Source organism: Telmatherina bonti (assembly GCF_933228915.1).
Source record: "Telmatherina bonti genome assembly, chromosome: 13".
NCBI classification, from domain to species: domain Eukaryota; kingdom Metazoa; phylum Chordata; class Actinopteri; order Atheriniformes; family Telmatherinidae; genus Telmatherina; species Telmatherina bonti.
The window spans coordinates 16,758,060-16,785,011 of record NC_136611.1 but is presented as its reverse complement, the minus strand read 5'-3'; the positions used below and the strand labels follow the sequence as shown (position 1 = coordinate 16,785,011).

At 40.3% G+C, this 26,952-nt stretch overlaps 1 protein-coding gene across 1 annotated transcript in view; it reads left to right on the top strand.

Moving 5' to 3' along the window:
• The window catches only part of grid2 (glutamate receptor, ionotropic, delta 2), a gene marked incomplete at both ends in the record, with an annotated part of 511,062 nt that overhangs the window by 389,374 nt on the left and 94,736 nt on the right, over positions 1-26,952 (top strand). The window contains 3 exons of the mRNA XM_079250826.1: positions 672-773; positions 12,449-12,646; positions 16,438-16,750. Of these exons, the coding sequence (XP_079106952.1) occupies positions 672-773; positions 12,449-12,646; positions 16,438-16,750 (613 nt within the window). The remainder of the gene's footprint in view (positions 1-671; positions 774-12,448; positions 12,647-16,437; positions 16,751-26,952) is intronic.

The following is a 26,952-nucleotide window of genomic DNA, read 5'->3' as shown; positions in this document are numbered from 1 at the left end:
ATTTCCCACACAGCAAACTTGGAGATTTTCTGGTGTATATGTGTTTTCTTTTAGCAGAAATCATGCTGTGCCATTTCATGTGTATCTGTTGGAGCCAGATAGATCAGATAGATGGTGGCTCCAATAGATACCTGATACCTTTCCATCCAGAAAAGTGCAGTCCTAGGAACAGCTAAGATACTGCATAGGACCCTCCAGCTTCCAGGACTCTGGTAGAAAAGCCAAGCTTGAGAGATGAACAGCCACCCGCCCTACCCTGGGGAGATGGGCAGGGTGGATGAGGGAGGAGTTTTTATATTATTCTTTATATTATTCTTTGTAATTCAGTGAATTGTGGGTTAGACAAATGTAACATGCAAATGCAATTGCATATTTTGGTGTTAATGTGTGGTCTAGGCATTTGCATAAGTTGTATAAGTCACTAGTGTAGAGAATTAACTCAAATCCTTGTTTTATAAATCGGATGATATTTAAGTCTTCTGGGTTGTTTTTTTCCTTTTTTCCCTTAAGCATATTTTTACCTCCTTTAAAATAAAAGCAATAGAAAATGTTGGAGATGTTGGACAGTTGATATACATACTTGTGACTTCTATACTCATCTATAGGTTAGGATTTCACCTAACTTGTTTAATGTTTCTCTCAATATATGTCTGTGGGTTTGCACTTTGCAGCTGGCTACATGGGACCCAGTTCATGGACTGAATGGAACTCTGACAGACAGGAAATTGGAAAATAACATGAGAGGAGTTGTTCTACGAGTCGTCACTGTCCTGGTGAGTAAGTGACCAGTGTGTAAACCTGCGTGTTTGTCTTTGCTCTGAATGCTGTTAGCACAAAAAAAAAAGGTCTGTTTCACCTGCAACTGTTCTTCACCCCCAACAATGAAAATTGGCTGTTTGTACCCATAATGTCAGACATCAGCCTGTTTTTCTATTGTCTTTATGTTCAGTGTAGCTGCATTCCAGTCCTTTAACTGGCTCTACCAGGTGCAGCCAGAGATGCACTGTGTGCTTAAATCATAGAATAAAAATGTCAAACATCTGTGAGACAAATTGTTGGGTGAAAAGACAGGAATGAAATAAATGTGATTTACAAAGAATTTCTAACAAGGTGAGCTGTTTTTTTTTTTTTAGCTATTAATAAAATAAAATATTGTTACTTTCTTTTTTGTTTTGGGGGTGAGTCGATTGAGATATTTGACAGCTACAAGACTGAGACAATGAGACAATTGGTACCTTAATGATGGTGAGACTCCTGATTATCAGCCCTGTCTGTGTCACCTGCAGCATCAATTTGAGTCCATCCAATAAGTGCTTTAAAACCTGCTGCTCTGACTTTTTCATATCCTGTCTTTGAAGTACAAAATAAAGGAAAGTAAAAAAGAAAAATAAAAGCTACACGTCTTTTTGGTCAACCCTTTCCCCTTGCTGGTTTGTTTACCAAGTCTTTGATTTTCATCTTCCCTAAAGGTGGAAATGAATTGAGTTGTTTTTGAATATCACCCTTTTGTGCTTTCCTCTTCTGTAAGTTGCAGTGATGCTAAAAGGCGGTCTGTTTGCACACATTTATGTTCAAAGTTGCATTGCTGCTCCACCTTTCATAAACTGCAGCTCTTGGTCTGTAAATATGTGTATGTGTGTGTGTATGTGTGTGTGTGTGTGTGTGTGTGTGTGTGTGTGTGTGTGTGTGTGTGTGTGTATGTATGTATGTGTGTGTTACCCTGGATAATTGATGCTTGGTGTGAGCCTAAAGACAGGAATAGATAGAAACTATGTGAAATGTCCTGGGTGCTTTTCAGATGCAGTGCTCCTTCTGTATCAGCTGCTAGTCTTTCAGTGTGGATGCATGATGTGAATGTTTCTTAGGGGACTTATGGAACAGATTATTATGTGTTGCCTTGGTTGTCTCCTTCTCTTACGTTCCTGTTTCTGTAAAAAAAACCCACTGGTTTTGTGGAGCACTATTAACAGCCGCTCTTCTAGTGTGTATTCACACATTACTTTGAACCTGCGACCACAAACACACACACACATTAACTTGTAAGACAATGCATTCAGTCCACCTCTCAGAGTGCTGAATAGTTATTGATTAGTTAATCGGTAATTAGATCATACGACCATCAGGGCTGCAGACTTTAAATCAGTGCTAATGATTACGTGGCACTGTACTGATTATTAAATGGATGTTAGACAGGGATAGCTAAGTCATTATGATTAGTTTTCATGGCCTAACATGTGGATACATGGAATGATCTTCTTTTCACAAATATGACAGCTGCTGTGTTCCATGTGCTACAAACTGGTACTCGTCTTAGATGCTTTGATCTGTTATACCTCGAACAGGAACTTGGGGTGTTTTTGGACCCAAAAAGGAGACACCATTTTGCATCAGTGTCACATGAATAATTAATTAAGTGGATTTACTATAAAGCAAGCTCAAGGAGTCTAATGCAGTCAAAAAGGCGAACATGTCAATGCCCTCCTTGTGCCATTCCCAAGCTCAGATAAATGCAGATGGTTGTGTCAGGAAGGGCAGCTCATGTAAAACCTATGCCAAATCAATATGTCAAGAAGTTCAGTGTTACTGAGATTGAGAAGGAGACAGATCAATCTCTTTGGCAACCCTAGAACATAAGAAAGAAAAAAGTGGACCTACTTGTATTTGGAAGCATGGATTCAAATAAACATAAAGGAGGCTTTTTTTGCCCACAGTCCAAACTTTTCATCTATTGTTTATTCCTTCTTAGTCTTCATTTCTGTGTTTATACATGACATACCGTAGGAAGTTTTGTTTTCATAACTATACAATATATATTCTTATGCATCGACTGCCAAGACTTTTCAAAATATGTTTCATGTCAATTTCACAGACAGCACCAAGAAGTGTTTTGAAAATGTTCACCGTTTTGCATGACTCCTACAGTAAGCATGTCCTAAGAGGCCTCTTCAAATGCCATTTCTTAGTCTTTGTGGAAAATTGCTCTCCTTTTCCCCAATTACATCTCCAGAGACACCCGAGCAGCACTGAGACTGCATATGGTACTTCCAGTCAAGAGGAAACAGGATGAACTTGTGCCAAAGGAATTAGTGAGGAAGAGTGGGATGACGGTGGATGGAAATTAGACATGGAAACAATATCATAAAGAGACAAAGCAGAGATAGAGGAGAGGTATTACAGGGTTTATTATGGGCTCCAAGATAATATTGCATGGACAAAAAGCTGGAAGGAGAATAGCTTTAGTGGATTAGTAAGTGGACAAAAACTAACCAGCTTACCTAGACATAAGTTTAGAGAAAATTGGAGATAGTGAGGTGTAGATGGTAATTGTTGGACTGCATACAACTGCTGATGAGTAGCAGGAAAATAAAATAAAATTGAAAATAACAACAGAGAAGGAAAAGAGGAAAAGGAGAGATTAGTGTCACAAAGCATCAGGATAGTAACCGTTGAGTGAGTATCGATCGTGTCCAGAAACTTAAAGTCAAACCCCAGTCTTAAGTCTGGATCAACTCTTTAAACCTATATTAATAGATCACATACTTTTTTTCTGGATCAAATGAGTATTTTCTTTTCAAGAAACGGTTTGGTTGGAGCTTTTTAGAAATATTTTTTTGTCCAGCAGCTCCTAGCTTAAAAAAGCAAGACAGACTCACAGCAATTCAGCCAGTGCATTCATCCGGTCAGCTGTAAGCAATGCCCACGTTGTAGTCTAAAGGGAAATAAAGCAAATGATTGCCAACTGTTGTACAAAAACTTTGAAAAAACATTTCTTTCAAATAACCTTCACCTTGCTTTATATGAAAAATTAAATCAATTAATTAAAGCAAAGTAAAATATACTGTGGATTGATTCTGAGTTACTAAAGAACCCAGTAGTGCATTAATACCTTGTGTCACCCTTGTCCTTTACCTACAGTGCATCATAATTAAATTAAACGTCAAATAATGTTTTCAAACACTGCAACTGCCTCAAATGTCTTTCTTTTGTTTACGTTGTGTTGCTGCTACTGCTTTAGGCTGTGTATTATTACATGGTGAGGTACATGCTTGTGAGAATGTGTGCGTGTTTATGTTGGATCATACGTCGGATTATCAGTTGGAAAGTAACGAAAAGCCCAACAAGCTGAAATATACTTCAATGAAGAGGAAACGGATCAGGGATTAGGCTCTTTTCATTTTAATCTTCTATGTTAAAACTTTATAAACTTAGCATAGGGCCAGTTTGATTGGTGCTTACTGAACTTATTCTGTGAGACCACTTATCTTATTCTGAGCTTCTGAGAGATCTTAAAAATAAGATTACATGAAAGTAACTGGATTTACTCATACAATTTAGAGATGATAAATAGATAGCAGATAAATTCACACACCCCTGTGTATATCCTGTCAAATCATTGATAATAAAGCCTTGACTTAAAGATTCTTGATCTTCAAAATATATTCTTTTCTTTGGAAAAAGACTTCCACTGACTATACTTCAGAACTGTATTTTGAAATGTTATGGTCTGTGTGAGTTATCCATGGCCATGTTTCTTCCACCATATAATTTTGGTCTGAACAGATTTAAAATACCACTGTGGGGAAGCAATTAGCGATGCTCACTCAGCGTACTGTTACTCAGTGTATGTGGTTGTGTGTTTTAGTGGGTGTTCCTACAGGTGATTGATGAATACTTGTAGTGAGAGAGAGCTTTGGCATGCATGTCCATTCCCTGCCTAATAGCTTATTGAACTGCAAGTGCTAGCAAGGATTAGAAACCATTAAGTGAATACTTATTATAACATGTTTGTGTTTTATATGCAGCCAGTAGTCGATGGGACAGGGATGTCCAGCTCCAGTCTTTAAGTGCCAATGTTTTGCAGATTTTCCATGTTTTTTTTGTTCAGCACATCAGATTCAAATAAAATGTACTTTAATGGCTTGACAAGTTGACAACTAGTTGCTTGAATCAGGTCTATTGCTGCAGGGGAATATCTAAAACCTGCAGAGCTGGACATCCCTGCTATAGGGCAGCTGTCAAATTAGATGTGTATAAATAAAATATGCGTGCATATTCATCTAAATTTTTGAATATATATGTTTTTTCCTGTATAACATGTGTTTTTTTGGTCTCCACTCTGGTCAAAACTTAAAAAAAAGACAAATATGATATGCAATTATAGCCTGACAACTGTCAGATAGGATCAGAGGCATTATTCATGCAGTCCAAGATGAATCAGTTTCACTAACTGTGAACATGTTTGATGTCCATTTGACTTAGAGACCTGATGAAGTGTTTCTAAAAGAAACAATGAAGGAAGTAATGAACTTTGAGTATTGTAGTATATAATAAGATATAGACCACAAATAATAAGAGTGATTGTAATGTAGTTTTGACCTTGAAAGGCAGCAGTGCATGATGCTGTGTTTAGACTGCTGAAAAATAATTAACAAAGTTATGCTGCTAAATTATAATCCTTTTTTTTCAAATACCTATTTTTATTGACAAAACCTCATCAGACATCATACGAGTAGTCAACGAGGGGAACGTGTCATATAAACTCTGATGTGAAATTCCCACAACAGTCTGTGACTGAAGAAGAAATTGGTTCTAAAAATTATTTGATAAAAATTTCAACATTCACTCAAATGAAATCAACTAACATTAAATCATTAATGTATGAAAGCTGCACACAAGCTGGATAGTTTTTAAGTTCAACACTGAGACTTCTATATTTTTACTTCTGGAACCTATGCACCTCTCCCTGAGGCGTCACCTTATCGTGGTGGAGGGGTTTGTGCGTCCCGAAGATCCTAGCAGCTATGTTGTCGGGGGCTTTATGCCCCTGGTAGGGTCACCCATGGCAAACAGGTGTCTAGGGGAGGGACCAGACCAAGCACGGCTCATAGACCCCTATGATGATGACCAACCTGGGCATGAATGTTCCCTTGCCCGGACGCGGGTTACCGGGACCCCCCTCTGGAGCCAGGCCTGGAGGCGGGGTACGAGAGTGAGCGTCTGGTGGCCGGGCCTTCGCCCATGGGGCCCGGTCGGGCTCAGCCTGAAAGGGTTACATGGGCCCCACCTCCCGTGGGCTCACCATCTGGAGCCGTAGGGGTCGGGTGCAATGTGAGCTGGGCGGCAGCAAGGGGCGGGGACCCTGGCGGTCCGATCCCCGGCTGCAGAAGCTGGCTCTAGGGACGTGGAACGTCACCTCTCTGGTGGGGAAGGAGCCTGAGCTTGTGCGCGAGGTTGAGCGGTTCCGACTAGATGTAGTTGGACTCGCCTCGACGCATGGCTTGGGCTCAGGAACCAGTACCCTCGAGAGGGGCTGGACCTTCTTCCACTCTGGAGTTGCTCATGGTGAGAGGCGCTGAGCAGGTGTGGGCATTCTCATCAGCCCCCAGCTTGGTGCCTGCACGTTGGGGTTTACCCCGGTGGATGAAAGGGTAGTTTCCCTCCGCCTCCGGGTGGGGGGACGGGTCCTGACTGTTGTCTGTGCTTAGAGTACCCACCCTTTCTGGGGTCCTTGGAGGGAGTGCTGGAGGGTGCTCCTTCTGGGGACTCCATTGTTCTGCTGGGGGACTTCAATGCTCACGTGGGCAATGACAGTGAGACCTGGAGGGGAGTGATTGGGAGGCATGGTCCCCCCCCTCTGAACCCAAATGGTGTTTTGTTATTGGACTTCTGTGCTCGTCATGGATTGTCCATAACGAACACCATGTTCCAGCATAAGAGTGTCCATATGTACACCTGGCATCAGGATTCCCTGGGCCGCAGTTCGATGATCGATTTTGTAGTCGTATCGTCGGACCTGCGGCCACATGCCTTGGACACTCGGGTGAAGAGGGGGGCGGAGCTGTCAACTGATCACCACCTGGTGGTGAGTTGGCTCAGATGGTGGGGGAGGAAGCCGGTCAGAGCTGGCAGGCCCAAACGTGTTGTGAGGGTCTGCTGGGAACGTCTGGCTGAGTCCCCTGTCAGAGCGAGCTTCAACTCCCACCTTCAGCAGAGCTTCGAACATGTCCCGAGTGAGGCGGGGGACATTGAGTCCGAATGGGCTGTGTTCCGTGCCTCTATTGCTGAGGCGGCCAGCCGGAGCTGTGGCTGCAAGGTCGTTGGTGCCTGTCGTGGCGGTAATCCCAGGACTCGTTGGTGGACACCAGCAGTGAGGGATGCCGTCAAGCTGAAGAAGGAGTCCTATCGGGCGTTCTTGGCCTGTGGGACTCTGGAGGCAGCTGATGGGTACCGACGGGCTAAGCGGCATTCGGCTTCGGCTGTTGCCGAGGCAAAAACTCGGGCATGGGAGGAGTTCGGCGAGGCCATGGAGAAAGACTTCCGGACGGCTTCGAGGAGATTCTGGTCCACCATCCGGCGGCTCAGGAGGGGGAAGCAGTGCTCCATCAATACTGTGTACAGTGGAGGTGGGGAGCTGCTGACCTCAACTCGGGACGTTGTGGGTCGGTGGAGGGAATACTTCGAAGACCTCCGCAATCCTACCAACACGTCTTCCCATGAGGGAGCAGAGCTGGTGGACTCAGGGGTGGACTCTCCTATCTCTGGGGCTGAAGTCGCTGAGGTGGTCAAAAAGCTCCTTGGCGGAAAGGCCCCGGGGGTGGATGAGATCCGCCCGGAGTTCCTTAAGGCTCTGGATGCTATGGGGCTGTCCTGGCTGACACGCCTCTGCAGCATCGCGTGGACATCGGGGGAAGTACCGCTGGATTGGCAGACTGGGGTGGTGGTCCCCCTTTTTAAGAAGGGGGACCGGAGGGTGTGTTCCAATTACAGGGGAATCACACTCCTCAGCCTCCCTGGTAAGGTCTATTCAGGGGTCCTGGAGAGGAGGGTCCGCCGGATAGTCGAATCCCGGATTGAGGAGGAGCAGTGTGGTTTTCGTCCTGGTCGCGGAACAGTGGACCAGCTCTATACCCTCTCTGGGGTCCTGGAGGGGGCATGGGAGTTTGCCCAACCAGTCTACATGTGCTTTGTGGACCTGGAGAAGGCATTCGACCGTGTCCCCCGGGGGCTCCTGTGGGGGGTACTCCGGGAGTATGGGGTACCGGACCCCCTTGTACGAGCTGTCCGGTCCCTGTACGACAGGTGTCAGAGCTTGGTCCGCATTTCCGGTAGTAAGTCGGATTCGTTTCCGGTGAGGGTTGGACTCCGCCAAGGCTGCCCTTTATCACCGATTCTGTTCATAACTTATATGGACAGAATTTCTAGGCGCAGCCGAGGGGTTGAGGGGATCCGACTTGGTGGCCTCAGGATTGGGTCCCTGCTTTTTGCGGATGACGTGGTCCTGTTGGCTTCATCTGGTCGTGATCTCCAGCTCTTGCTTGAGCGATTCACGGCCGAGTGTGAAGCGGCTGTGATGAGAATCAGCACCTCAAAATCTGAGACCATGGTCCTCAGCCGGAATAGGGTGGATTGCCCTCTCCGGGTCGGGAGTCAGGTCCTGCCTCAAGTGGAGGAGTTTAAATATCTCGGGGTCTTGTTCACGAGTGAGGGAAGGATGGAGCGTGAGATCGACAGATGGATCGGTGCGGCGTCTGCAGTAATGCGGGCTCTGCGCCGGTCTGTCGTGGTGAAGAAGGAGCTGAGCCAGAAGGCGAAGCTCTCGATTTATCAGTCGATCTACGTTCCTACCCTCACCTATGGTCATGAGCTGTGGGTTGTGACCGAAAGAACGAGATCTCGTATACAGGCGGCTGAAATGAGTTTCCTCCGCAGGGTGGCCGGGCTCTCCCTTAGAGATAGGGTGAGGAGCTCAGTCATCCGGGAGGGGCTCAAAGTAGAGCCGCTGCTCCTTCGCATTGAGAGGAACCAGTTGAGGTGGCTCGGGCATCTGGTCAGGATGCCTCCTGGACGCCTCCCTGGTGAGGTGTTCCAGGCACGTCCCTCTGGGAGGAGACCCCGGGGAAGACCCAGGACACGCTGGAGGGATTACATCTCTCGGCTGGCCTGGGAACGCCTCGGGATCCCCCCCGCAGAGTTGGCAAATGTGGCTGGGGAGAGGGAAGTCTGGGCTTCCCTGTTTAGGCTGCTGCCCCCGCGACCCGACCCCGGATAAGCGGCAGAAGATGGATGGATGGATGGATGGATGGATGGATGGATGGATGGAACCGATGCAGTATACGACAAATATTCAAACGTGTACAAGGTCTATTAGTTTTGTGGCATTAAATGACCCAACTTCATTGGCATTTCCCAATATTTGCCATTGGGACACACTGCCCTCTATGTTATATGTTTCCACGCTTCAAAACAGCATTTCCAAAGCCCTGGTATATAAGAATTACTCTCATATAGTTGTGCGCTGATTGAATGCAAACAACCAAATAGTGTTCTGTGGTGCCTCACCATTTAAGCACTTCATTAGCACTACCAAAGCTGCAGAGTCAGAAATTTAAAAATTTCAACATGTTTCACAAGTGGAGTGTCCTGTCAGATGATAAGACACAGAATGGTACATAAATGTTTTGATGCCAACAAATTACAAAGATGCCCTCCATGTATTTGGTTCCTGCTAATAGCTAATGGCATTGTGTGACCAGAGGGAGGACATAAACTTTTACCCCTCTTGACAAACTGAAATAAATTATGAAACATGAATGAAACTTTTTGGAGAATATAATTGAAAGAAGTGCAGAGTCGCATGCTGGCAGGACTGAGAGTAACAGCAACTGAGAAGCATTGCAACATTAAGTTTTCTGCTGTAGGCTAACTTACAAATTAGCCATCTCAGCTGTTTTATGTAGCAAGTAACAGTAAATATTTGTCTCAAACCATAAGATAAAGTAGTATTGGACTACCTGCCTCGTTTCCAACATAACACCAAAATAGACTTCACTGTTAGATTAAATGAACTTACTGTCCAGCAGAAAGCTGCGAGCTCTGCGTCAGCTTTGAATCCCTTTCCCTCATAATTTGTCTCCATCTGGTAAACACTACACTGATGTAGACTCTTGTTTCCTCAGTTATTTCCACCAAACTTTGCCGCACTACTACTCCTGCACCGTTAAAGTCACTTCAATCATTCAGATCTTAAACTGTGCAGCTCCTTCAGGACATGTGTGCTACGTTTTTTTTTATTTTAAATCTTTGTAGTTTTTGAGATATTTAGCATTTTTGTAACTTTTGGTCTTTGTAACATTTAAAGTTTTTAAGTTATTCAAGATTTTGTCAATGTATTGAAATCTGTTCCTGTGATGGGACGAAACAGAATTCAGCTCAGCGATTGGTCCATTTTGTGCACCGGGACACAGGTACACATACAAGGCACTGGTTCAAATGCAGCATTTAACATATAGCTCCGTTGTTGTTTGTCGGCTGTTGCTCGGGTGATGGCGTGCAGTTCTGCAGACTGCTCAATGTGAGCTATTGGTCTCAGCTGCGCACTTCAAGGAGCAAAGGAATTAATTTGCAAATGTCACAGTTAAATATGAAGGATTTCAACACTTTGATCAATCTTAAACACATTAAACAACATTTTTCACATTGAACAAAGTCTTTCACATCTTCACTGAAGTTTAGTTCAACCTTGCACATGATTTTGCAATACCGCTAATTATACCCTGCTGGAAGTGAAAAAAAAGGCATTCCCATCCCAATTGGAAAAAATTTCAATGCTTTTTCCAAGGTGCAACAAAGAGTAGTAGTGGTGAAGTGAGTAAGTCTGTGTGCTTCAACACAGAAGTTCAAGGGTTCAATCCTGATGTGAGGCAATTAGAAAAAATGTCAGTTGTGCTTTTTTTTTTTTTTTTTTCAATTTCTTATACTTATGCAATTTCATTTCAATCATTCAGCATAGTTCAATAAATGGGCATTCACATTCGCTATTATTTCAATGATAGCTGTTTCTAGTTTCTTTTTGTTTTCTTTCTTTGCTATATTTTTCCTGCTTTTTGAGCGGCAAAAAGTACAGATGGTCCTCCACTTCAAAGGAAACGAGGAAATCAAATGATCCACAGTTGTCTTTCCTTGTTTGTCCTTCCCTCTCCAACAATACATGGGAATTCACAGCTAAAACGCCAAGTTTGTCCTCTTTTGGTCAATGGATTTAAATATGACAATGCAACATTACAGACTTCTGTTTGATGTGCGGCCATACAGTTTTTATAAATGTATTTATGAAAGCAAAACTTGATTTTTGCCAAAAAAAAAAGCCAAATTAGTTACACACTATATTATTGGGTTTTATAAATTATATTAAAAGCGTTTGGTCACCTTAGACCAGGGGCCGTCTTGCCCCAGTTGCTGGGGAGTTCCCCAGCTGTAACACACCTGACACATCGGACTTAATTAGCAGACTTGAGCAGAGCTTGATGTCCAACGGCAAAAGCTAATTACACATTGATTTGAATCAGGTGTGTTGAAAACCCCCAACTTCTAAACTTGTTAACAAGCTTCAGGGTTGATCCTTCATTTGAATGAACAAACCATGCAGGTCTGACTCATCAATGTAAGATTAAAATGCACTTCTCATACATTTCTGAAACCACCGTTGCAAGATCAGAGTATGATTTAAATAATTAAAAATAGATACATAAGCCATTTAACATGACCTGCTTTCATTTTGTTTGTTATTGACTCCATCGGTCATCCTCGTGCCATAAAGTTGAAAAAAAACGTCACATGTGTATGTGAGTATAAAAAATACTGCTAAGAATTCTCACAGAATTTAAAAAAAAAAAAAAAGGCTTACTATGTACTTTTACAGACACGATCACTATATAATCCAATCAGTTACCAATCATTGTTGGATGTCATTAAACTTGAACAATAAACTGCCTTTTTATGCCACACTGACATCTGTATACAAGATGTCTCACCTGGATTAATGATTGGATTGTTAAATAAGCAAATCACCTGAAATGCATATGGCAATTATACATTTTCAGCATTGAAATTCAGTACAATTTTTTTTATGAGTTATTTAAATAAATTATTAAACTTTGGGTCCTGCAGTGCATAAAAAGAAAGCTGAGTAAGGAACTTTGAGAGCAGACCCACAACAAAACTGGGGGCTATGTCTTGATTTTCCTCAGATTTGCTTTAAAAACTGCTTTGCTAAGAATTTCAACAGGTACGTAGACTTTAAAAGTAGCTTGTTGCTGCTTTTTACATTTACCAGCATCTCAAGGATAAAGGCAAAATGAACTCCTGTCATTAATTATTTGCTTTTTATTTCTTTTATTCATAACTCTTTTTTTCATCAATGTAAGTTTAAAAAATCGAACCCCGGCTGAACACACAGCAGGGGGTCAGTTTGTTGTTGTGGCTTTTCACTGATTATATTGAAGCTACGTTTATGTCTTGTAATTTCTTTTACAGATGTGATATTAACCATAAGAATTATGTTTGTGGGGGTGTAGCTATTATGTGAGGAAAGAATGATTCAACGCTGAATTGACTTGTGCATTGAATGATTTCTTATTTACTGACAGTTAAATTGTTTGTTCCCTTCCAGGAGGAGCCATTTGTAATGGTGTCAGAGAACGTACTGGGGAAACCAAAGAAGTACCAGGGCTTTTCCATAGACGTCCTGGATGCTCTATCCAACTACCTAGGCTTTAAGTATGAGATCTATGTAGCTCCAGACCACAAATATGGCAGTTTGCAAGCTGATGGACAGTGGAATGGCTTGATGGGCGAACTGGTTTTCAAGGTGAGGAAAAGCTTGTTGTATTTTTATTCATCAGATCATAACAATATGTATAGACAAACACGGGGATGCAAAAACTCATTTAGTATGTTTCACAAGGAATATTACATAACTTGCTGAGATCATGTTAAATTTGTCACACACACCATCAGTACGAAAGAAGACTTCCAGCAACAAGACACATGTCTTGGTAGAACGAACCCTCTCAAGTTCAGTCATCATGACGTTCTCTTCACCAGTCATGTTATATCAGGAACAAGTATTTGAATGGGAAAGTTTTCTTTAATTGAAAGAACATATATTCATTCCCCATGCATCGCAGCATGATTATGAAGTGGGAGAGAGAGCGGAAGAGCTAACCGTACAAAGGTTTATATGTCATTGTGTTTTCTTTTCTTTTTCTTTTTTTTTTCTTTTTCTTTTTTTTTTTTTTTTGAAAGAGCAGCTTTTGAACAATTTGTTTAACCTCAAGGATTTTCTAGTGTCTGGTGCATGACTGACCTGCCTCAGACAAAACAAAACTAAATTTTACTGTGAACTTCTCAAATGCACATGCACCCCTATGAGAGCATTAAATTGACTTAGTTTGAAGTGAAATCCTTAAACTGTTACACAGATTATTATTATTGTTCCATTGATCCATCCATCCATTTTCTGAACCACTTAGTCCAATTAAAGGTCACAGGGAAGCTGGAGTCTATCCCAGCAATCATTGGGCAAGAGGCAGGGTACACCCTGGACAGGTTGCTAGTCCTTCACAGGGCCAAAACAGAGAGAGAAACAACTATTCATGTTCACACTCACTCCTTGGGACAATTTAAAGTAACCAATTAACCTAACACACATGAATTTGGATGGTGGGAGGAAGCCAGAGTAGAGAGAGAGATAAGAGAACATGCACACTCTACACAGAAAGGCCACTGTTCCATAATATGCCACTGTGCAGCCTTTGTTCCAAGAATGTGCAACAAAATGTTGTTTGTTTTTAGAATTTTCTTCTTTTTAATGTAAAATGGATTTTATAGCAACCACTGAATACAGAGTAAACAAGGAGAATATTAATGCCTTGTCCTACTCAAAAAAGAAAAACAAAACTGGCAAAAACAATGCCTGCATTGACCATTTGAATGAAATGAAATATGTGTAAATGGCATGTTGCAGTGGTTGGGTATTAATCACCTCCAGCTCCATTCAGTGCTGATGGGAACCTTTTCAGAATGACAGTGATCACTGGCAGACAAAAAAAAGGCAAGATTGATCCATTCTATGTTTGCAAAACAGCCAGAGCTCATTTGCATTCCCTTTATGTGCACTGGTGGTCTATTGTGAAATAATGAACAAGCCAAACTCAGTAAAGAAAATGCAATTAACAGAAATTGTCATCTTACAGAGCCTGCAGGATAGACATCAATGCTTTGCCTTACAGGTGTGTCCTCTTTGATGGTAGCTCTGAGCAATTTGATCAAGAGTGAACTCCCATTAGAGGAAGTTTTACGTTATGCTGAGATTTATGTCTGGATGTTTTTATCTATAGGAATGAATGCATAATTATATTATTACATTCTTTTTGTGCACTTTATTTTTATCATCTATTTTGCAATGCTTACTCCAATATTCTGATTGCACAGCACTCTGGTACTATTCAGTTTGTTTTAACTGTGCTTCAGAAATAAATTGGACATAACTGATGTGCGCATGTTTAAACACACTATATGTGATCTAACATGATGTTTTTTAAGGCTCCTGATATGAAGCCTTAAAACATTAACTGAGTATTATTTGAAGTAGTGATAAGAATCAGACCTCATGTCATCAAAATATGTCACACCCATAGACCATATAAGAAAGATGGACGGAGCCTTCGGTTTACCTTCATGATAACTCAGGGGGGAGTGAATATTTTTTTAACTCGCCCGTTTATAAGTAATTTAATCTTGAAGTTCCGCATATTTAGGGGTGTGTCCTTTTGATTGACAGGTACCAATCTCCCGCTTCAAGTAAGAAGAACGTATAACAACTGCGGTTTTTAGCCGGTTAACAATGTGACTTAGCTTTAGCCCGCTTACCTCCGTTAGCTGGCTAGCTCCCGTTATTTCCGGATTATCTCGGATAGCTCGTAGCTACAGAAAGCTCGGAGTTTGCTCGATGACAATGATCCACCATGATGCTCACAGCCCTCCTCTCAGCTCCACTTCTTTGCCCATATATGTATTCTCTGGGCAAGATGACGTGCATGCCCCTGCCAAGATGACAATGGTAGGAACCCCCACCGAGCTTCAATTCACCTCTTCAGAAACCTATGGGTGACGTCACAGAGGCTATGCCCATCTCTATATACAGCCTTTGGTCACACCACAAACTTTGCATAAAAATTAAACCTTGACTTTTCGTTGGAATACTTTTGAAAATGTTTTGTCCTTCTAACTCCCATCGAGTGGTACAGAGGAGAGGATTCCTGCAGGATCAAAACTGCAGCAAACTGTTGGCTTATCGCCCATACAGTACAGCATACAGTTTATTACTGCCTGTCACATAAAAACTGATCAGTCACTTAGAACCTGGAGTGGTTCTTAACCCAAATATTCTTTATATGCAGTATAAGAGACAAATTGTGCAGCTTTAAACATTGTTTTCTTATCTGAACTGTGATCTTTTTTTCTTCTTTTGCCTATGCTTGGTTAAAATTTCAGCTTAGTGGAAAAATAAAATTTCATCAATGAACAAGCTGCTAAATACACCCTTTCTGTTATGATTATACCTTTCAAACAGAAGCACATGTTCACATAGGCATTTTAAATCCTTGTTATGGTACAAGCAGATGTCTTCAGCTCTTAAGAAGCACACGGGACTGAAAATGTTTTAATTTGCCATCATTGTTTCTGCGTTAAAACTGAGCTCAACCTGTTTTTCATGGCTGACATGCTCACTGACAGTTTTTTTCCCCTCTTCGTTTTTAATTCTTCACACATAAATAGTTCAAGGGTGTTTTGTTGTCTCCTAAAATTCTTGGCCTTACAAGTGATGAGAAAATGTGTAAGTGCTTGTTAAGGCATACCAACACAAAAGAAGATCAATGAATTAATGAATGAATGATTCAAAGGTCGCACATCAAAAGATGGGTAGGCTGTCATGGGCTTAAGGTGGGCTTAGAAGGAAGAATTTGCATACTAAGGTATACTACAAAAACATGAATCACATGCTGAGTATTCTCACCCTTCACTCATTCATTTTTTTATACTGCTTAGTCCAATTCTGGGTCACAGGGAGGCTGGAGTCCATCCTTGCACGTAACATGCGAGAAGCAGGGTACATAGGCGCATTCATCTGCATAACATTGAGTATCATGTTCTTCTCAGCCTCAGTTTGATATTTGGTTATCTGCGGTAACAGATATGTAACAAATCTTTCATTCATTAAACAAATGTCTCTTTTTATGTAGACATTTTTTGTCTTTTTATTGCTGAATGTGGCAAAAGTGTAAAACATGGTCAGCATCATGTTCAAATTTGAGAGTGAAAACATGTTTTCTTTTACAAAAAGATTAATACATGTTGTCCATCATCATTCTGTTACTAAAAAAGCAACAAACAGGATTTTTTTTTGTTTTGTTTTGTTTTTTTGCCGACTTACAGCCGAGATAGTGTAGGTCCATGTCATAATGAATTTCTTTAAAATTAATTCTTTAAAATATTGTTTTAGATGAGATGGAAAAGCTAAACCTCTCTCTGGCATTTAAAGCCTGTACTTTTCACAGCTTTTAAACCTCAGACTTTGTCATTCTTTGCCTCTTGCAGCGAGCCGATGTGGGACTTTCAGCTTTGACCATCACGCCTGAGCGGGAGAGCGTTGTAGACTTCACCACACGCTACATGGATTATTCTGTGGGCGTTCTGTTGCGCAAGGCCGAACGCACTGTGGATATGTTTGCCTGCCTGGCACCCTTCGACCTTTCATTGTGGGCGTGCATCGCAGGCACTGTGCTCCTCGTTGGCATCCTGGTGTACTTGCTCAACTGGCTCAACCCACCACGACTACCAATGGGATCTGTGTCTTCAACAACACTCTACAATTCCATGTGGTTTGTGTACGGCTCCTTTGTACAACAAGGTAAGAAAGAAGTGAAATGTTAAAAGTGACTGATGAACTCACACAGTTCTTTTTCAGCACATTTTGATTTGAAGAATTTTAAATAGTAATGTTAATAATTCACTCATATGGTAAAAAAATGGGAATATTACAGGAATATTATTTTACTTGTTACGTGGTTTCCTGTCAGACTGTACACAGGTGTGGGGATTAGATAAAATTTTCTCTCAAAAAGATTTCTATGCTACACAGCGATTTCAATGCTGTTTTCCAGTGAGCACAAAATACCCTTGTTGTCATGCTTCAGGCTTTGTAATAGTTACAATTTTAAGCTATATTAATTATGCAAATTTAAGGAGGAATGATTTTGTTTTTTAACACTGACTCTAAAACATTTCGTGCCCTGAATAAGCAACTGATGAGCCTTTCACCGTTTGGTAAATAATCCTCCATCTTTTTTTTTTTTTTCTCTGCAGCTAATGGTGGTAATGATGGTGATGATGATACATGCTAATTGCTATTTCATATTCACAATCATCTCTCTTTTTAGCTGTAATTAACATTTTAGTTGTGGCATCATTAGACAGAAAAAAAGAGTGGGGAGGAAGGATCAAGTTCTTCCAGAGTGGGTTTGTGCTGTCTGCATGTGTACACATAGAGTAGCATTTCACACAGCAGCATCAGCGAAAATTCCTTTTAACTCTTGGCGGACTATAAATAGGAAAATTTCTCAAGAGTCAATGTTGAGAGGACACTTATGCTGGTAAAAGGGTCATCATCATGAACTTCCCATCTTTGTGATTGAATCTGAACAGTGTGCCTCAAAGAATGCATTTAAACTGTGTTCATACGCAGAATTATATTTATGTGAAAGACAAACTAGTGTATTTTTCATTTATAAAGTATTAAGTATCAGAATGCAAAAGATACGTTAGTAGCAAGGTTAATTATCAGATGTGCTTGATTAATTGGTCATCAGCAAGTGAAACTATCTGTTTGCTGGTGTGGTACATTCAGGCACAGAGAGTAATTCCAAAGAGCTACATCTACATCTGAGGTTCTGCAGTCCTTAGTTTGCAATTTATATGTCAAAGTTCAACTAGAAATAGACTGAACAAGTATGCCTTATACAGGGCCTCTTTTTGCTAAAGTATAAAGCTCTACAGGTTATGTTTGCAAGGTTAGATCTGCTACTACAAGATTCCCAAAGCAATGTCCATTGAACAGACCAGACTCGAATAGAGATCAAAATGCACAGACCATATTTGGAGAAAATAACACACAACATATCAAGACAAACACCAGAAATCAACTGTCGGACAGAATGGTGATGGTTAAGAGCTTATATAGCAGCCACAGAAACTGGGTACCTTGCAGTCATTGAGTCTGTGATGAACTCCTCTCTATACCAAAGTATTTACAGTCAGATATAAGTCCATCTGTCCGACTGTCATATGATTTCACATTTCCAGCATGGCTGGAATCCAAAGCAAAACTTTGAAACAGAATAGCCCAGTCAATACCCAGACCTCAAACCTATTTTTAAAGCTGTGTCGAGACCTGAAGAAATAGAATCAGATCTGGTTATATTTGCCATATGTAGGCGCTCATTTCCAGTAAATTAGCCTCTTCTGTTGGTCTTTTGTCTAACAATAGCTACGAGAGACATACAGATGAGGACATCCAACACTGAGCAATGATACTGTCAAAATTTACATGTCATACGAAGAACCACATACCACTTCCAAGAATTAAGTGGTCTATGGTCAATTGATATGAAGTAGTGTGTGAAGGAGTGGGGCATACAGAAATTCCCACAGACTTCAGTGAAATGAATAGTTTTAAAGAGTGGGCTATGGTGAAAAATCATGGGACTATTATTTAAAACTTAATACCTAAGGTGTTTCTGTAAGCTTTTTTAATCATTGTGTACTCAGGTTTTTACTCATTGCTTCTGCATTTTGGTTATTTCATAGTAATATTCCATGTAGCTCAAAAGATTGTGTTTTTTATTTTTTTATTATAAACCATTAAAGCTTGGAACAGAAGACAGGTATAATTTTTTCATGTAATTTTTCATTCAGCAGTTCATTCACTACTCTACAACATCCCTGATCTTAGTGCTTAACCCTGAAATAGTACCTTTAGGGAAACATTGATTCAGATGCAAAGATAGCCACGGCAGGAGGTAAGTGAAGATGAGTGATAAAAGAAGATAGTCAAACATGACACCAGAATTTTGCTTTTGGCTCTGTCGCTTTCATAGTGAGAGGGAGGTGCAGTGGGATTACACTGATTCTCCTCAACAATTTGCTTTCCTCCATTGTACACCTTATCTTCCTTTTTTGTTTTTGTTCAGTTTTTCCACCTTTCAACTTTTTATTGCTGTTTCTCTTTGTCCCATCCTTATTGTCAGTCTTCCTCTTTTTATCCAACCTTCTCCCATTTTCTCTGCCTGTGTTTTTTTTTCCTTCAAATTCTGTTCTTCCATCTTCCTTGTCAGAATCACCAGGGCACCAGCCAAGTGACTGTTTGTGTACAACCTCTCCCAGAGGTCTCCACTCAGGCATATGTGTGCTGAAGATGTAGTGAGAAAAATGTCTGCACACCATAAACTATATCTAATTGGTCTCAATGAGAGTGTGAGATACTGAAAAAGAAGGAATAAAAGGAGAAACAAAAGCAAAAGGGAAGACTGCACCTCACTAATCCTTCTGGTTGCTTCTTGACTTTAACAGCTTGATCAAAGTGTCTAGTCGAGATGTTATTTTGTTTCATTATTCAATAGCAATACAAAATCTCCTGAAATAAAAGAACACATCAAAGAAAATCTGACATAAAAACAACAGAGAAAAACCTTAATCGACTACAAGTTTGAAAAACTTTGTGGCTACATAAAAATCCTGACCTGCATATAAACCTCTAGTTAGTAATTGTTAATACTAGTAAACAGCTCTGGTGGGAGAAAGTTACATGTGTAAACTTTATAAATGTTGAGCACACACCATATAAGAAAAAGGTTGTCTATCATGATAAAAAAAAAAAAAAAAAAGTCTACAAACTTTCACAGGCAATAAACCATTTTGTGGAAAAGAGCTAAAAGGTCAAGTGATGCAGAAGATGAATTGTGTTGTAGAAAATACTTTTTCAGGTAGCTGTTTTACTGAATTCCATCCGCATATTACAGAAACATACATTGGCTGATGGATGGGATAAATTTATCAGTAGACATTTGCCTTGGATATAGTTCAAAACATGTTACTGGTTTTAGTTTCACTCCCAAAAGGGACCAGTTCTCCTTTGCTCCATGTACACAAACCGATATAATGTGATTTAGGCATTTCTGCAAGGAACAAAAGCAACAGGCGTAATTTTCATTGCTCATACAAAGAAGGAGAATTTGGGATGGCATGAAGTATTCAATGCACATGGGAAGCTGTAGGAGAGAATATTATTTAAAGTGTGAGAAATGTTTCGGAGGAGATTCATTTTCACTTTCAGTTGGATTCTTTTTGGCCCTAGCTGAGCTGAGGAGGTCATTCCAATATTTTTCAGAGCCAGGAGGTAGAAGAAGCAAGGCTGGGATGAATGATTACCAGGTCACATCATTAGGACAGCCGAGCAGGCAACATTAGCAGGGTGCAAGGCATTGACCAGCTGATATGCAGGGCCTGAACAGATCATGGCCTCAAGGATGTGCACTCATTTTCAGTCCTGTGCACCAGGATCTGGGTCTGAAATGAGCCACCACAAGCGGTCAGCGGAGCAAGAGCAGGAGGCAAGTTTGTTGCAAGGAATCAAGAAGATATAAAACAAGATGGCCTTGGGCAGTTTGGATGACTTTTCGGATGCATGGTCAAAAGAAAAAGTTTCAGCTCCAAAAAATTTAATTTTTACCACAAACAGAATTACTGATGAGGAAGTAAATAATCTGCCTCACCGACAGAAAAATATTTGCCAAATTTAATTTATTTTCAATTGTGAAAATTGTAAATAAAGTGCTTCCTAAACATAAAAAAGAAAAGGTAAGTGTAAAGTGATTTAAACAAACTTTCCTACAGAAATGACAGAGTAGACTTATCCAGTTGTCCAATTTCTTCCAAGCTAATGTTGTAGAAGTGATCTTTGATCCATTTAATTAAAAAGTGAATGCTATTTTTTCTCTCTTTTTGTTAGATTTACAACATTTATATCATGAAGAAACTGCACATTCTGCATGAAGCAGGATCTTGAAACATTTTTTTTTTTTTTTTTTTTTTTTCATTAGGATTACTAACCTAATCAGACTATGGTTCAAATTGACTTGTTTTGACATTTGGCAGCAGTAACATATTCTAAATGTCAAATTTCAGCCAAGCCACATTTTAAGTTTCATTATGTGTCCATAAATAAAGCTTTTCTTGGTGCTATTTTAAAAAAATTGAACTAGACACTGTCTTGGCTAGTGAATCTGATTTTGAGCATTTAGGTCCCATGTGCCAACACAACATCCTCCTTATCCATGGACATGCTAATAGATTTTAAGCTTTATATTATCCTTAGGTGTCCAGAAACTGTAAGTTGCAGATGCACTTGCTTATTACCTGTGAAACCAGAAGCCAGCAAATAAGATAAAATAAAAAACAAAGAAGAAATTTGACAGTTTTCCTGCCATAGCTTTAGAGGAAGGATGCAGGATAACCTGTTTGACATGACTAACTTCTGGTGAACACAACAAAGCTGATGTGTACTTGGTATTGTTAAGTAGTCACGGGTGAACTTGTACCCGGTTTGAAAACATGTAGTATCAGTGCATCACTATTTTTAAAAAATCATCAGAACCCTTATTAAAAAATTCAGTCTAAGCTGAAAGTGGGCTGTTTGTGGGGCTTCCCCCTTAGAGTATCAACTACATGTCTACATGTCCCCTGTTATTTGAACCACACAATAACTGTGTAAAATGCTGGTAATTTAATTGTAACCTATAATTGTTTTAAACCAATTTACCTGACGGTTTAACAGACTGTTGAGAATCTGTTGTTTCTTAACAATGGGAAAACATTAGAGCTCAGAGAGAAATGCTTTGCTGAGAAAAGTGTTTCAGGCTGCTGAGGTGTCCAAAGGTGCTCAGTCAGTTTGCTTCAAAGCCTAATAGCAACAGCTGCAGGTTGCATCTTAAAACTCCAACCAAAATTTTCTGTTCTCTCCCGCCAAGGAAGGAACTCATCACCAGTGATGTCTGTCTTTGTACCATCAAGCTGAATTTGATGAAGCTTGGTGAAGAGGTGTTGCATGGACTAAAGGAAAGTCCATGCAATCTTCTCTCAGAAAAAGATTAGTTTCTTTAAAATGGCAAGAGGGGGCATGATGCATGGTGGTGGGTGCTCTCTGTGAGTGCCTTCATACAGTATTGTTACATAGTTTAGCTGTTTACTTTCAGGGCAATGCTCAGAGAGAAGAAAAGTTAAAGTGGCTACACCTAACTACAAACCCCACATGGGGAAATCACCAATAGAAGCTGCAGTCAAATGAGGTTGATTGTGTTGACAAAAGTTTAATCAAACTGGAAAAAAAGGACAACTGCAGTGAATCCTTTTCTTTATTTCATTTCCTGTACCATGAGCTTGCTGGCATTGTTCCATCTGTTTCATCATCCCTCATCTTCCTCTGTCAAGTCTTGTCTCTCAAGTTTTGACAGCTGAATTTAATCTAAAGTGGAACACTAAATGTAGCTGTTTCATTCTCTTTTATACTCTTTTATAATTTTCCTGTGTCTAATATTCAGCTGTTCTCCCATAATTAAAGTCCTAACCAGTAGGGGAGGAGAAATGCACCATGGAGAAACAGACTGTGTTTGCGGGTTTATGAACATATTGAACATTTGTGTTTGTTATTTTCACATACAGCCATCATCCCAGCATGACTGCCTCTTTCTCTCAATTATAACTTTGTTGGGACTGGAGTCTGACATACATACACACACACACATTGCATTACTTGTCTTTGCAGAGATACATAAACAAACACACATGGCGTTGAGGCCATAGGCCATTATCAGGACTTTCATCTTTCCATCTGCTGCCCCAAACCTCCCTCTCTCTTTCACTGTCTGCACCTCCTCCTTATCAAAGTCTTCCATGCTGTGCTATGTATGTGCCTGAGAGAGTGACTGTGTGTGTGTGTTCTTTACACACCTTATATTTATATATATATATATATTTATATATATATATATATATATATATATATATATATATATATATATATATATATATATATATATATATATATATATATATATATATATATACTGTGTGTGTGTATACATAAAACATTCTTACATTCTTTCCACTTGCTGCTGAGTTTTCTAGTTGCAACTGGCATTCATATTCTGCACTCCCCATGCCTTCTCTGGCTTCCCGGATGTATCTCTCCCTCCATCATTATCTCTGTTTCTGCTGTGCTACACTGCTGGTAAGCCAATGTTATCATATTTTTTGTGCTCTGCTCTTCTCTTTTGCTCCTTCTCTCATGGTTCTCCTCTCTTACAACTCTGTTCTGCTGCTGTGAAGTGGACCCAACTTTAAGATGACCATTCCTCCTGAATTTAGCCCTCTATCCCTCCATCTGTCCCTCTTCTATTCTTCTTGCTGCCTCCCTCACAGCCCGTCTCTAGCTACAGAGATGCACCGCTGTGAAAAGAGACCATCTCTCAGCAGTTGCATTAAACGCATGTCTCTCTCCTGTTCTCTCTTCCACTCAGTGATCTTTTGTTCTCTTTCTGCTTCTGTCATAGTTGTTTCCTTTCCCTCCCTCATTTTCTCGCCACTCACAGTGATCACACTGGGCTTCCTCTGTCCACTATTTTCTCTGCTCATATCTCTGGAAGTCCTGCTGTCGGTGATGTTCAGTTAGATTCTGAAAGCAGGTTTGAATATGATGTGCCCCTTCTGTCCTCCTTGCAAGACAGAGCGGTGGATTTTTAAGAAAATAAAATGTCGTAGTTCCTAAGACTCCTGGATTATATACTTTTTTTTTTTTTTTTAACGTGCACTTCAGGAAAAGAAAATTAACTTAAAAGTATTGTTGAAACCACATCTGTCAGAGTTTATCAGCTCAAAGTAACTTTCCAATATGCCCACTGGTGCAGTTTAGTCCATGTTAAATATGTGCATGTAATGTTAAACACCTTACAAAGAATCAACAATTAGAGCAGTCTCAAGTCACCAATGTACTGTCTTTTTAATATACAGGTTTGTTGTGTTTTGTTGTTTCTAATCTGTAAAGAATACCTCGATCATTTTCTATGCTGATTAATTTTAAATTTGGCCACCAAAAGTAAAAGAAAAGGTTTGTTTTATTTTACAGCCTTAGAATTTGAGTAAATCTTTTATATAAACATGGCAAATACACAGAATGACACAGAGATATTAGTTGTAGGCATGTTCCTCAAAGAGGATTTGCTCCATGGAGAGTCTTTGCAAATTAGCAGATTCATCAAGTCCTTCTTGGATTAGGAACTTTTAAACTCATGCAGTTCAGTCACTCCAGAAACATACTATGCAGTGTAAAGAGATGGGATCAAAGCTAGTGTATCAGGGTCAGTAGTGTAGCCCATGTTGTGAAAGTTGTTTATCCTGCTTAGTTTGTCCAAATACTTCCCTCAGATTTAGATAATAGGATCTTCTTTCAATGCTATCTCAGCAGTTATTACACTTCAATGAGCTTTTAGCCAAGTAATAAGTCTTGATGGAGGAAATAAATAATGTGATGTATTGTTTTACTGAACCACCTTTTTTAATAGCAATAGGGAAAAAAATATGACTGATTGCTGTGAGCATTTCAGTAGTTTGAAAATATTTAAACACCTTTATTTTGGAGTTATGTAACAGTGCAGCAAACACCTTTTAGGACAAAGAGAGCAGGATTCAGAGCCTTCTGTGCCATCCTTTCATGTTCCTCTAAAAGCCTCATTCATTATGAGAGCACAAAGCAAACAGAGAACTATGGATGCAGATGCATACATGTGCAGAGTTAACAATATTCGGAAGAAAATACAAGTAATACTCATCTTTGCCTTTGTTTTCCTGTAAGGATGTTGTGATGTTCACTGAAAATGCGTACCTCCCACAAAATATGTATGTGTCAAGGCATTTTCAAAGCTCACTGCGAACAGCTTTTTTTTTCTACTCAGATTCTTTCTCCATGGAGACAGAGAGGCTGTAGCTTCCAGGGATAGTAATGAGGAGGGTGGCATAATTGTAGTACAAGCATATTTCATTTTAGGCACTCTGTTGTTAACTGCCTCAGATAAACAGACCAAGTGAATCCCATTTATTCGTTGCTGAATGTGCTGTAAAGGTCAGGCTTTGAGCTGAATGCAACTGGAATAAACAATAGATGTAATTGCTTCTTGATAAATGTTGAGCTCACAGCATTTTTTTCTCTGAAGTTTAATTAATGTGCAGTAGTTGAAGGGAATCTGATGGGTAGAAACTTTTGTGCAGGCAGTAAAAAAAAAAAAAGGTCACAATATGGAAAAATAATATGTAAAAAAAGGATTAGAAGTGAACCATACACAGAACCAATTCAGTTCAAATAGTGCATGTCTATAGGCAATAGAAACAAAATACTGGTCGCTTTCATACATTGTTAAGCAGCATGGCAAACTTTGCAATTTCCTAAGTTCAAGTTATTAAGTCCACATTTCATGAAAAAAAAGTTACTGAATCTTGACAGTATTTCTGTGGTCATGATTTTTCACAAGGCTTCCCATCATATTATCATCAAACCTGAAAGGGGACATTGGTGAAAGAACAGGGAGCTCTGTTTCTTAACATCTTAGACATCTTGCATTTATACACATCTAGTATTCAGTCCTTATAGTATTTTATGAAACAGAGGTATGTCATGAAATAGAAGAAAAGCTGTGTTTTCACACTGGCCAAACCAATATGTGATGGGAAATAGCAAGGATGATTGAGGACATGGTGGGAAGGTGGTGGATAAGAGAAAAAACAATCTTCTTGTAAATAACAACAGCATTGTTCTTGGTGAAAAAAAAAAAAAAATCCAGCAGATTGTGATGTGGAATATGATTTGCCACTGACAAGCTTACTCTTAACACTCATCTCCTGTTTGGGAAAGTAGACATAAGGAGATATATCTGTAGTATATGAGACATAGTACCTGAGCAGATTGGTGACGATATGTTTAAAATACCTCCTGGTGCTTTTCTGTAACATCATTAGCTGTGCAGAATTTTGCATTTCATCCAAATGAAGTAAGAAGAAAGTTCTTGAAAGCATATGAATTTTGACAGAGGGAAAGATAGGTTGTGTGTATGGACGGAGTGTGCGTGTGTGTGTGTGTGTGTGTGTGTGTGTGTGTGTGTGTGTGTGTGTGTGTGTGGTTGGAGGGGAGGGGGGCTCTTGGTGCCTGGGTAATGCGGCCGGTGCACTGGGGTGCAGCCTGGCTGCCGCTTGGTGGTGGTCTGGGTGTCCTGGCTCTACGTTGGCGTGGGCTGGGCTCTCTGCCTGGGCTCTCTGCCTGCAGGGGTCAGGGGTTGCCTTCGGGCTCCTGGGGCCCGCGCTGCGTCTACAGAGTGGGGCGGCTGGGGTCTGTGCTTAGGGGTGGCTGTATATGTGTATCTATAGGCGGGTGTGTATGTGTGCTTATGTACATGCATATGTATGAGGTTGTTCTCTTTCTCATTCATTCTTTTTCTTTTTCTCTCTTTTTTTCTCTCTACGAGGTGTTTTTCTGTTTTCTTTTCTTCTCGATTCTCTTTCTGTCCCTCTTCTGTCCTCTCCAGTCCGGTTCAGCAATACAAACTTTGTAATGCAAACAATTATACAAAATAAATAGAAAAATAAAATAAGAATCCAGAATATCCGGGGGAGCATTATATTTATAATAAAAGTAAATTTGCCCAGCAGAACACAGCATTCAGAAAATCATTCTGCTTCCTTAAATGCTGGACAAGACAAAAAAAATACCCATATGAGTTTTGCAATTATATAATCAGACTTAAAGTACTGACAGTTCAACAAGCATAAAACATGTAAAATAAGGATATTTTGCAGCTTCCATCCATGGCTATGTTTCTCACATTCATGCTGAATTTAAATGACGTGTTATGGTGATTTAACATGTTGTATAAAAACTGTGAGGACGTGCGTGTTGTACAACACAGTGTGGGACCTCACACAAGCAGCACTTATTCCGTGTGCGCCATGGTTTTC